At 41.5% G+C, this 13,465-nt stretch overlaps 1 protein-coding gene across 2 annotated transcripts in view; it reads right to left on the bottom strand.

Annotated features, from left to right (window-relative positions):
- Positions 1–13,465, bottom strand: part of LOC144498679 (actin nucleation-promoting factor WASL-like) — an 83,663-nt gene that overhangs the window by 46,357 nt on the left and 23,841 nt on the right. For both annotated transcript variants that reach the window (XM_078220155.1, XM_078220154.1), the window contains exons 2-3: positions 8,609–8,743; positions 4,414–4,500 (exon numbers count right to left, since the gene is read on the bottom strand). In XM_078220155.1, the coding sequence (XP_078076281.1) occupies positions 4,414–4,500; positions 8,609–8,743 (222 nt within the window). The remainder of the gene's footprint in view (positions 1–4,413; positions 4,501–8,608; positions 8,744–13,465) is intronic.

The raw sequence follows: 13,465 nt of genomic DNA on the forward strand, positions 1-13,465 counted from the left end.
AAGGTATACAGGAGACTATTCTCCCAGTCTGCTGTGCTATTCTAGCAGGAGAGACATGAGCAGAGGCTTCCCGCTGGGCGCCACGGCCTCCGTGAGTCTCTGGCTGCCGGATTTCCAGCGTTGTCAGCTCCACGCCAGAGATTGGCGGGGAGCTGATTAAAATATCAAAATGAGAATTTGAATATCATTTGCAGGCCAGGACTGAAGTCTCCGGGACCGCTAGCCTCTCCCCCCCACCCCACTCCCGTCAGCGGTGTTTCATTCCAGCGGGGTTTACAACAGCTCCCTACTAACGGGGAGATGGCAGCCTGACTGCACCCGACTTTTCATCATGATTCACGCTAGGGCACTCTGTGATGCACAGAGTATGGGAGATTCATTTTGAAAATTGCGCTAAAAAAAACGTGATTTACTCCAGTTTTTATGCAAATTCGGCACTTCGAATTTTTTTGGGAGAATTCCACCCATTGTCTTGGCGGGGACACTGCAAATTCACTAAAATTACAACAGAGTTAAAGGGATAAATTCTGAAGACAGGAGAATTTAATTTTGTGGAGGAATCCAGAACAAGAACAAAATCTTAAAATTAGATCTAGGCCATTTCGGAGTAGAATTAAGAAGCACCTTTTATGAAGCTCCATTAAAACATGGATGTGGAAGCTGAGTTAACTGAAATCTTCACGACTGCAATCAATCAATTTCTATTGGGTAATGGAATCATGTTATATGGAACAAAAGCAGATAAATGGAGTTGAGGTACAGATCAGAAAACACCTGATTTAATTCTGGAACATGCTCAAGGGGCTGAAAGGCCTACTCTTGATCCTATCTTCCTATGCCTGTTGCTGTGGGTAGGCGTGATATCAAACAATGGCTGTTTGCCGTTAGACAACTGTCATGGCCTTACTTTGTTTAGTCAACAGTGGTAGGCATGCGCTGATCAGATGATCTGCTTGGATATGGCTCTCCAAACCCTCAACTTTCCAAGAAAATAAGCTACAAAAAAATAACCAATTCTTGAGGTAGGAATGAGGGATGCCAACTAGATAGTTAACTTAGCCTGCCACATGACTAAGTATTTCTGTTGTCGTCAAGACTGTTTTTTGGAATTCCAGATCCAAGTAGACAGCTGTTGTTTCAATTCTAGAGGCTATTTCTGCAATTAAGTAGCACAGCCTTCAGTGTGCTTTCAGCTCTTCACTGGACATAAGAGCATGCAGGAGAAATACAGAAAGGAAGACACAAAGTCAGAACAAAATACAAAGAGTGTAAGAAAGATGATGGTGGAAGATGATTAGACAGTTATAGGAAGAAACATAAATTTTGCTTCTGATGAGGAAATTCATGGTAATCAACTAAGACGATCATCATACCAGCACCAAAGAAAAGCCAAGCAGCATGCCTTAATGACTATCATCCAGTGGCTCTGACATTACAAAGTGCTTCGAAAGGTTAGTCATGGCACAAATCAATTCCTGCCTCCCAGACTGCCTGGATCCACTACAGTTCGCCTATCGCCATAACAGGTCCACGGCAGACGCCAACTCCCTGGCCCTGCACTCAACCCTAGAACACCTAGATATCAAAGACACCCATGTCAGAATCCTATTCATAGACTACAGCTCAGCCTTTAACTCCACTGTTCCTACAAGACTCATCTCATGGCCTGGGCCTTGGCTCCTCCCTCTGCAACTGGATCTTAGACTTCCTAACCCACAGACCGCAGTCAGTAAGGATAGGCAATACCACCTCCACAGTCATCCTCAACACTGGTGTTCCGCAAGGCTGTGGTCTCAGCCTCTTACTATACTCCTCATACACCTTTGACTATAAGACCAAATTCCTCTCCAACTCGATTTTCAAGTTTGTTGATGACACCACCGTAGTGGGTCGGATCTCAAACAATGATGAGATGGAGTACAGGAGAGAGAAAATCTGGTGAACTGGTGCAACGACAATAATCTTTCCCTCAATGTCAACAAAATGAAGGTGGTAGTCATCGACTTCAGGAAGCGTATTGGAGGGCATGCATCAATAGGGATGAGGTAGAAATGGTTGAGAGCTTCAAGTTTTTAGGTTTCCAGATCACCAACAACCTTTCCTGGTCCCTCCATGCGGATGCTGTAGTTAAGAAAGCCCACCAATGCATCTACTTTCTCAGCAGGCCAAGGAAATTTGGCACGTCCGTAACAGCTCTCACCAACTTCTACTGATGCACCATAGAAAGCATTCTTTCTGGTTGTATCACAGCTTGGTATGGCTCCTGCTCTGTCTAAGACCACAAGAAACTACAAAGGGCCATGACGGAAACCCAGTCCATCACTCAAACCAGCCTTCGATCCATTGACACCATCGACACTTCCCGCTGCCTCGGAAAAGCAGCCAGCATAATCAAGGACCCCACGCACCCCAGACATACTCTCTTCCACTTCTTCCATCAGGAAAAAGATACAAAAGTCAGCTTCTTCCCTGCTGCCACAAGACTTTCGAATGGACCTACCTCGCATTAAGTTGATCTATTGAATGGCATCAAGGTTGGTAAGTCGCCAGGACCGGATGGGATGTACCCCAGGTTACTGTGGGAGGTGAGGGAGGAGATTGCGGAGCCTTTGGCGATGATCTTTGCATCGTCGATGGAGACGGGAGAGGTTCCGGAGGATTGGAGGATTGCAGATGTGGTCCCTATATTCAAGAAAGGGAACAGGGACAGCCCGGGAAATTACCGACCGGTGAGTCTAACCTCAGTGGTTGGTAAGTTGATGGAGAGGATCCTGAGAGACAGGATTTATGATCATCTAGAGAAGTTTAGTATGATCAAAAGTAGTCAGCACGGCTTTGTCAAGGGCAGGTCGTGCCTTACGAGCCTGGTTGAGTTCTTTGAAAATGTGACCAAACACATTGACGAAGGAAGAGCGGTGGATGTGGTCTATATGGACTTCAGCAAGGCGTTCGATAAGGTCCCCCATGCAAGACTTCTTGAGAAAGTGAGAGGGCATGGGATCCAAGGGGCTGTTGCCTTGTGGATCCAGAACTGGCTTGCCTGCAGAAGGCAGAGAGTGGCTGTGGAGGGGTCTTTCTCTGCATGGAGGTCAGTGACCAGTGGAGTGCCCCAGGGATCTGTTCTGGGACCCTTGCTGTTTGTCATTTTCATAAATGACCTGGATGAGGAAGTGGAGGGATGGGTTGGTAAGTTTGCTGACGACACCAAGGTAGGTGGTGTTGTGGATAGTTTGGAGGGATGTCAGAAGTTGCAGCGAGACATAGATAGAATGCAAGACTGGGCGGAGAAGTGGCAGATGGACTTCAACCCGGATAAGTGTGTGGTGATCCATTTTGGCAGATCCAATGGGATGAAGCAGCAGTATAATATGAAGGGTACCATTCTTAGCAGTGTAGAGGATCAGAAGGACCTTGGGGTCCGGGTCCATAGGACTCTTAAATCGGCCTCGCAGGTGGAGGATGCGGTCAAGAAGGTGTACGGCGTACTGGCCTTCATTAATCGAGGGATTGAGTTTAGGAGTCGGGAGATAATGCTGCAGCTTTATAGGACCCTGGTTAGACCCCACTTGGAGTACTGCGCGCAGTTCTGGTCACCTCATTACAGGAAAGATGTTGAAGCCATTGAAAGGGTGCAGAGGAGATTTACAAGGATGTTGCCTGGATTGGGGGGCATGCCTTATGAGGATAGGTTGAGGGAGCTTGGTCTCTTCTCCCTGGAGAGACGAAGGATGAGAGGTGACCTGATAGAGGTTTACAAGATGTTGAGAGGTCTGGATAGGGTAGACTCTCAGAGGCTATTTCCAAGGGCTGAAATGGTTGCTACGAGAGGACACAGGTTTAAGGTGCTGGGGGGTAGGTACAGAGGAGATGTCAGGGGTAAGTTTTTCACTCAGAGGGTGGTGGGTGAGTGGAATCGGCTGACGTCGGTGGTGGTGGAGGCAAACTCGTTGGGGTCTTTTAAGAGACTTCTGGATGAGTACATGGGATTTAATGGGATTGAGGGCTATAGATAGGCCTAGAGGTGGGGATGTGATCGGCGCAACTTGTGGGCCGAAGGGCCTGTTTGTGCTGTGGCTTTCTATGTTCTATGTTTTCCCTAGCTATGACTGTAACACTACATTCTGCACCCTCTTTCTTTCCCGATGTACAGAATGCTTTGTCTGTATAGCGCGCAAGAAACAATACTTCACTGGATACTAATACATGTGACAATAATAAATCAAATATGAATGTCGGCCATGGTTCAGTGATACTACTCTGCTTTCAGGGAGGACGTGACAGTGAAATATGCTCTCTTGGGTGGGTGGGAGAGAGAGAAATGTACTTAATTGCACAGAATCTTACATGATTATCATACAATCAGTTTTTAAGCATACAAGTCACAAGACTACATAGTAAAGCAAAACTACTTACATCACCAATAAAAGTATGAAAGTATATTCGAGACTGATTGTAAACAAAATTGTTGTACATTTCCTGCTCCCACAATAGTCTCCCATCCTATGGCAGAAAAAAAATTTGTTAACCTTAATTTGACAAGAGCCGATACTATTTTAACTCGAGTTGGTATGAATCTATGATGATACATTTAATAAAGTTCATATATTTTCTCCAAAAGCCAAACACTGCAGGTGCTAGAAATCCAAAATAAAAAGTAGTGGAAACATTCAGCAGGTCTGGCAGCATCTGTGGAAAGAGAAACAGGGTTACTGCTGCAGTTCAATGACTGATCAGAACTGAAATGCCAGCTTTTTACTCCATTACATAATTGTGAGCGACAGAGCAGGCAGTGGCCAGGGGCAGAGATAACATCAAACACCTATTAGATTTGCAGGACAGTATTTATCTAGTATTCCTCATCCCTGGATTTACTAGATACTTCAGGAACTTACCCAGCGTTGCATAAAATATTTTGACAGTCCATTAATGGTGCTCTCAAAACATTTAAAATCTAATCGTGAAAGGGGAGATGGGTGTTTGAATTTAAGTGTGCAACCCAGAGTTCTCTCCATGATCCTGAAAACTGGATTGGCAGCAGGGTAACAAAATCAGGTTCTGCCATTTCAGAATTTGTTCCACAATTGAGGTCACATACGGACTGTTAGATGCCACATACAAATTGGCAATGAATGGAGAAAGATGTGCGAATAACCCCACATCTAAGGCAATTATTTAAAGTCAATAATTCCCAGTCACTACTTCTCCAGGGTTTCCACTGTAAATCTGCAAAACATCATTGGCTTACGACGATTAAATAAATCAAATGCACTCTTCGAATAATCAGATGCATGCAGTAGAATGACATCATTGACTTTCTGCACATGTGTAGGCCAGTGCGCACGTATCATAGAATCCCTACAGTGCAGAAGGAGGCCATTTGGCCCGTCAAGTCTGCACCGACCATAATCCCACCCAGGCCCTATTCCCATAACCCCACATATTTACCGTTTGGCCACAGTAAATTGTCCTATCAATTTAACCCGCACATCTTTGGACAGTGGGAGGAAACTGGAGCACCCGAAGGAAACCCATGCAGACATGGGGAGAAAGGGCAAGCTCCACACAGGCCAGAATTGAACCCGGGTCCCTGGTGCTGTGAGTGGAGTGCTAACCACACTGCCTCTGTGCCGCCCCAGATAGTATCGGTGGCTATCTTGCATTGGCAGGAAACATGAGGTATAACAAAGACCAGAAATAACTAAATTTAAAATGAGGGCAAAAGCAATGCAAATGCGCTGGGGTACATTAAGCATGCAGGATCAGTACATTCCTAAAACTACAAGCTCAGAAGAAAGAAGCATTAGCTTAAACATTTTAAGTTTTTAAAAATGATGGATAATGACCTCTATAAATCCAGTAGAAAGGAAGGGGTTCACTCAAAGAAAAGGAGAAACGTGTACATGGGTGCTTAGATGGCCAGAGAGAAACTTTGTGGGAAAGCAAAGCGGCAGGGGCTAAAAAAAATGATCAGTACTACTTGAAGACAGTTGAAAATCTGAAAAAATGCAAGTTAAGAAAAACACTAGGAAGGGCATCTACAACATGCATAAATGGATACAAAATTGGCTTCTTGACAGAAGCCAGAGGGTGGTTGTAGAGAGTTGTTTGTTCAAACTGGAAGCCTGTGACCAGTGGTGTGCCTCAGTGCTGGGCCCACTGTCATTTGTCATTTATATCAATGATTTGGATTAGAATATAGGGGGCATGGTTAGTAAGTTTGCAGATGACACCAAGATTGGTGGCATGGTGGACAGTGAGGAAGGTTATCTCCAATTGCAGCGGGATCTTGATCAATTGGGCCAGCGGGCTGACGAATGGCAGATGGAGTTTAATTTAGACAAATGTGAGGTAATGCATTTTGGTAGATTGAACCAGGGCAGGACTTACTCAGTTAATGGTAAGATGTTGGGGAGAGTTACAGAACAAAGTGATCGAGGGGTACATGTTCATAGCTCCTTGAAAGTGAAGTCACAGGTGGACAGAGTAGTGAAGAAGGCATTCGGGATGCTTGGTTTCATCAGTCAGAACATTGAATACAGGAGTTGCGACATCTTGTTGAAGTTGTACAAGACATTGGTAAGGCCGCACTTGGAATACTGTGTGCAATTCTGGTCACCCTGTTATAGAAAGGATATTATTAAACTAGAAAGAGTGCAGAAAAGATTTACTAGGATGCTACCGGGACTTGAGGGATCGAGTTATAAGGAGAGGCCGAATAGACTGGGGCTTTTTTCTCTGCAGCATAGGTGGCTGAGGGGTGACCTTATAGAGGTCTATAAAATAATGAGGGGCATAGACAAGGTAGATAGTCAATATCTTTTCCCAAAGGTAAGGGAGTCTAAAACTAGAGGGCATAGGTTTAAGATGAGAGGGGAGAGATACAAAAGTGTCCAGAGGGGCAATTTTTTCCACACAGAGGGTGGTGAGTGTCTGGAACAAGCTGCCAGAGGTAGTAGTAGAGACGGGTACAATTTTACCTTTTAAAAAGCATTTAGAGTTACATGGATAAAATGGGTATAGAGGGATATGGGCCAAATGTGGGCAATTAGGATTAGTTTAGAGGTTTTTTTTTTAAAAAAAGGGCGGCATGGACAAGTTGGGCCGAAGGGCCCGTTTCCATGCTGTAAACCTCTATGACTATGACTCCCCAAATAAATAACTTGATTAAAATTAGATTTTAATACAAATGTGATACAAATCCGAAACAGACAAATAGGACTAAAAACAAATCCAAGAATTGATACTTAGTCAACATTAACATGAGGTATGGAGGGAGACCCAATGTGCTGACCATTATGAAGTAACTTGACACTGGGGAGGTAGTAGCAGATTGACAAGCTAATTTAGTGTCCATATTTTAAAAAGACAAAACAATTGGCCTTTATTCAACACAGTGAAAGCATGAAATCAATTATCAATAGAAAACGTATCCGTAGATTAGCTCCAATGCTGTAAGCAAGAGTCAACAGGGATTCAGGAGGGAAAGGTCCTGTTGATTAATTCCCCAGCAGCTTAAGTGGACTACGGGAAGCCTTACAACATGGTGTAGCTACACTAAAAGGTGTTTGGCAAAGTTTGACAAGAAAGGCCAATAGGATTAGGGGTTCAGGGTAAATTATAGAAAAAAGAAATTAGTTCACCAGCACGAAACAAAAAAAAGCCATTCGGAGAATCCCAACACATCGAACGGAGAGGACAAGATGAAGGTGGGGTACTGCTATTATTTCTAGCTTTAATAAATGGCTATTCTGAAAATTAACTGTTGTCAAATTTCCAGATGATACAATAGGATTGAAAATGGATGAGGCAGCTCAGAAGTTATGGCAGAGAAATGGCGGATGAAATTTAATTCATATAGTGTAAAGCACTGCACACAAAGATAAATATATATTCCATGAATTTTGAATGATTTATAGAAAGTTGAGAGATTCCCAGGAGTCTTAGTGGATGACTCAATGTTAACATGGTCAAATAATATAGCCTAGACAATAGACTATTTAACTGCACAGACTAAACATTAGAACACAAGCCACCGGAAATCATAACCAAACTTTATAGGAAACTGGTCAAAAATGTTCCTCATTATCTAAGTCTAGTTAGAGAGACAGTCAAGAACTGGATGTTGTGCAGTGAAGAGCCACACAATTGATTCTAGATATCAAATACCTATGTCATGAGGAAAGACTAAAAGGTCAGAGATTTCATTGTTGCAATGAAATATCTAATAATCTTCGAGCTTTACAAGACAGTTAAGGAAATCGTATTTCAAAAGGTTACTTCTGTGACAACTGGGCAAACAGGCATAGGTTCAACTAGCAAAAGGTAAATTTAGGATTAATGTCATACAATAATTCTTTATAGAGGAACCATATAAAAATATAGGTTAAATAAAATTCAGAGTCTTTTGCAACAAAAGAATGCTGAATGGCCTTCCTTTTTCACCATGGGATTACCTTACTTAGAAGCAATCTTAATCTGCAAACAGAATCATGAGATACCTGGTTGAATTTTGAGAATATCTACTTCTTTATCATTCATCTGGATGAAATGGAACTCAAATCTCAGGATTAAAAGCTTGTGTGCCAACAAGCTTCACCAATGCCCTTACCTTTATATCGTATACTCGGATAAAGTAAGACCTTTGTGGATTGTCTTTGATAAGGCAGGCAACTCCACAGCATTTTTTTGTCCAATGAGAACTGCGCTCTGCTGTGAATACTTGAACAACGGCTGACGCTAATGTCTGGAAGGAAACAAAATGTAAAGTTCAGAAAGGTAGGAAAATTCTTCTAAAAAAGAGAAACAGTCATTTAAGGGGGAGGCTAAGTTAGGCAACATCAAATTGACACTTAGAACTGTTTGAACACCAGGGAAAATTACAACCTTTAATGCTTTCCTAACCTTTCAGCAAAAAAAAAGTACACCTTTGCCCTGATTTGGTATCTCTTCTAAGTGATCATTATTCATTCACAAACCTTCAAGGAATCAGCTATAGGCCACATCACATTTCCATCAGTTCATATCCTCATCTGATCCCCATGCATTTCCCTCTTGGCAAGGAGTGCTTGATAGAGAGGTAAGTGGGAACCCCGATTAATTTTCTTATCCCCAACTTAAGTGTACCGAGTTTATTTACCCCAGCTGAGATCTGTTAACTTAGTACAGATGGTACAACGTGTCTCGACCTTTCCTGATCAATATGGCTCAGCTCAATATTGCAAGATTTGAGGTCAGAGTTCTCATTAAACATTTATGTCATAGAACCATTATAAACATTTAGCAAATATTTTCAACACATATTACCATATTATTTGCAAAAGATTACAGTTGTGAATGTACATTTGATTACTCATAACTAGCTTAAAAATGTAAGCAATTCTGGATATTAAAATGAATCAGCCTCGACCTCATCTTTTAATTTGAACTACGTTCCAAACAATTTTTTCAAGAATTTTATATAATCTACTTTGTGAGTCTACCACAATCACTTCTTACTTATGTCGTCCTATTGTAAGGCAGGTACTTACCCTAAATAAATTGCTACTATGGTATCACAAAACTGCCAGGAACAATATTTCTAATCTTAATTCATACCTGCATTTTATTTATTGAAACATTCAACAAGCTGTTAGTAATTGTTTAGGCATTTTTCATCCTTAAGATTTCCTTACTATTTTTCTTTAGTTAGAAAGGATCAATCTCAACCTCTCCTCAACCAGTCCTTTGTATTATTCTTACTTCAAAAACAATGCCCATCTTTTGCAAAATTCCATGTTTGAATTCTCTCCAAATCTACCACATTACTCAAACGGGCCCAAAGTCATAAATAATACAGCCTATGATCATTACCCTAGCACAATATCCCTCGTCAACAGCCAACTGTTGCCTCTTCATTGAACTGGGACTGTTCCTATCCTTGTTCTGTCCAGTCATAGTCAGCAAATCTCTTCCAGTCTCCACATTACTAAAGTGCTGAGTCACTATCTTTGGTTCACCCTTAATTCGCATTGTCTCTGGGTGAAGTGGCTGAGGAACAATCAATCACCAAAGATTCCTAAGCTCTCTATCACCACCACCTCACTCTACTAAACCACTGCCCGTGTTGTCAATTAACTTGCATTCAGAAAACTAAGGGAAGATCAATGCCATTGCCTTTGGCTCAGAGCTCAACTTCCAATGCCACACAAAAACAGAAAATGTTGCAAAATCTCAGCAGGTCTGACAGCATCTGTGGAGAAAGAATAGAGCCAACATTACAAGTCTGATTGACCCTTCGTCAGAGATGTGCTCTGACAAAGAGTCATCCTACTCTCTCTCCACAGATGCTGCAGAACCTGAGATTTTCCAGCAGTTTCTGTTTCAGATTCCAGCATCCGCAGTACTTTGCTATATTTCAGTCCCATATGCTCTGTCAGAAAGATTTCATATTTCCATCTTGCTGGTGAAATCATTATCCATGTTTTTATTTTTAAACCTGGAGACACAGCTATACGAGTGTATATCTGGTTGGCCTCCCTTCATAAATTGAAGCACATCCTAAACTCACACCAAGTCTCTTTCACCCGTCATCCTTACTCGCTGAACTACAAAGTTTCCTGGTTAACCAACACTACTCATTTATAATTCTCATCTCCATATTTAATTCCCTTCACAGCTTTGCCCTTCTCTATTTCTGTAACTTTCAAGCCCTAAAGCTCTCCAAGAACTTTGCAGTTCGCTAACTTTAGCCTCTTGTACATTACTTATTTCCTTCACCCCATCACTGGTGGCTGATATTTAGCCATTTAGAACGGTAGCTCTGGAAGTTTCTTCTGATTCTTTGCTGCCCACCTTCCTCCTAAAATATATTCCTTAAAACCTATCTTTTTGACCAGACTTTTGGTCATCTATCCTACTGTTCCCTATGTTTAACGATAATCACGAGGGGAAGTCACACAATAAAGTGAACAACCAGCTAAACGTCAATTCATAAACTGCAGGGAGATATAAACTTGGGTTTTTAAAAAAATGTATTTTTGATTTAGGAGCCAAGATAGTTCCATAAGAAAGCAGGAATCCAATCCTTCCCAGAAAGTTATACATGAAAGGGAAGCAAATGATATATGATCCTTGAAACATTACAAGCATGCACCTTTTCCAGTACATCGTAGCACACAATTCAGTCTTCTGCAGAAGACAGCATCAGTCTGAACTACAGAAAGTTACATACAACAATTGAACTGAAACAAACAGGACAAAAAATAAATAGTAAAACCTTGGATTATACTAGAAATTTATCAAATAATATTAATGTCATGCTAAAAGTTACTTCATTTCACAAGTTTTAAGTGATCAATATAATAAAACATCAATCCATATGTCTTTTAAAATATTAACTTTGCATCTGTCTGCTGATATCCAAGTCTGACAGCAAAAAGAAGAAATTTCACTGCTTACAAGCATTCTCCTTTACAGTTCAGCAAATCTGGTCCTGAAGCTAACATTTATAGTTATTTATAGAAACAATGTGTATTAAGTGACATAACCTTCATCGAGAGAGTGGTAGCTTATTTTATCTTCAGTAAATTGGATATTTGCGCTCAAGAACAGCTGTCATTTTTGGGATTAAAAAACTCAACCTACTTCCGGCAGACAGGACTGTGGAGGAATGGGAGATGTGCATTACTGATATCCCATTTGTGTGCACTGGCCCATTGCCCAAATTCAAGCAGAAATGCTGAGAAAGAATTAATGCCCGCAAGACTTCTGCATCGTTGCTTCTGCCTCAGTCACCACAGGAAAACCAATACATATACTAAAATTTTCACGAAGTGCTATAGCAAGACTCTCAAAGAACACAGCTAAGAGGAGTACACAATTCAGCTGAATCTGCTTTGGTGTTCAATACAATCATGGCTGATCTCATCACAGCCTCCTCTCCACCTTCCTGCCCACTCCCCATAACCCTTCATCTTACTACTAAATTAAAAACTTATCCATCTCCTCCTTAAAATTATTGAGTGTCCCAGTGTCCACTACACTGTGGGGTAAAGAATTCCACAGATTCATGACCTTTTGTGTGAAGTAATTCCTCCTCATTTAGACTAAGGAGTGGCAGATTTAAAACAGAAAACTACGTGCAACAAATCTACAATAAGGGGAAACATCCGCTCCACACCTAGCACGTCAATCCCCTTTAACATTTTGTATCCTCAATTAGATCTCCTCTCATTCTTCTGAACTCCAGTGAGTATAGACCTAAACTAAGGCAAGTCTTCATCCTTGGAATCAATCTACTAAATCTGCTCTGCACCACCTCTAATGCATTTAGATCCTTCAAGTAAGGGGATCAAAACTATCTGCAGTACTCCAGATGCAGTCTCACCAATGCCCTATACAGTTGCAACAGCACTTCCCTACTTTTATACTCTATTCCTTTAGTAATGGATGCAAAATTCCATTTGCCTTTATTATCTGCTGCACCTGTATACCAACTTTCTGCAATTTGTGCATGAGGACCCAGATCCCTCTGCACTGAACATTTTGAAGTTTCTCTCCATTTAGATAATAAGTTGGCTTTTTATTCCTCTAACCAAAATGTGTAACCTCATACTTTTCCATGTTAAATTCCAGCTGTCATATTTTGGCCCACTCGCTTAACCCACCCATATCCATTTGTAAATTTCTCATTTCCTCATCATAACTTGCTTTTTAAGTGCAATTTGCAAACTTGGCTGCTGTACATTCTATCCCTGCATCCAAGTCACTATTGACTTGGTAAATTGCCACTTAAGTGTCTCAAGATGTGTAGGCTAGTTGGATTAGCCATGGTAAATATGTGGGGTTATGGGGATAAGGCAGGGGAGGGGGCCTAGATAAGATACTCTGTCAGAGTCGATGCAGACTTGACGGGTCAAATGGCCTCCTTCTGCACTGTAGGGATTCTATGATTCATATAGATCGCAAATAGTGGGTGCCCTGAAGACCTAACTATGTGGCACACCACCAGTTACAGTTTGCCAAACTGAAGACTACCAATTTATCCCGACTCTGCTTTCTGTTGGTTAGCCAATTCTCTATTCAAACTAAAATATTACCCCTAACCCTGTGAGATCTTACTTTGTGTATTAAGCTTTTGGTGCGGTACTTTATCAAATGCCTTCTGGAAGTCCAGATACACTATATTTACAGGACCCCCATTATCCATTTTGCTTGTTACATCTTCGAAGAACTCCAGAAAATTAGTCAAACACAATTTACCCTTCATTAAATCATGCTGACTCTAATGGATTGCATTTTGACTTTCCAAATGTCCCGTTATTATTTCCTCCATAGTGGATTCCAACAGTTCACCATCAATAGATGTTAAACTATCTGGTCTATAGTTTCCTACTTTTCTCCCTTTTTGAACAGGGGCATTACAACAGCCTTTTTCAATCTACTGGAATCTTCCCAGAATCTAGGGAATTTTGGAAAATTATAACCA

Source organism: Mustelus asterias, chromosome 9 (assembly GCF_964213995.1).
Source record: "Mustelus asterias chromosome 9, sMusAst1.hap1.1, whole genome shotgun sequence".
In the NCBI taxonomy this organism is placed as follows: domain Eukaryota; kingdom Metazoa; phylum Chordata; class Chondrichthyes; order Carcharhiniformes; family Triakidae; genus Mustelus; species Mustelus asterias.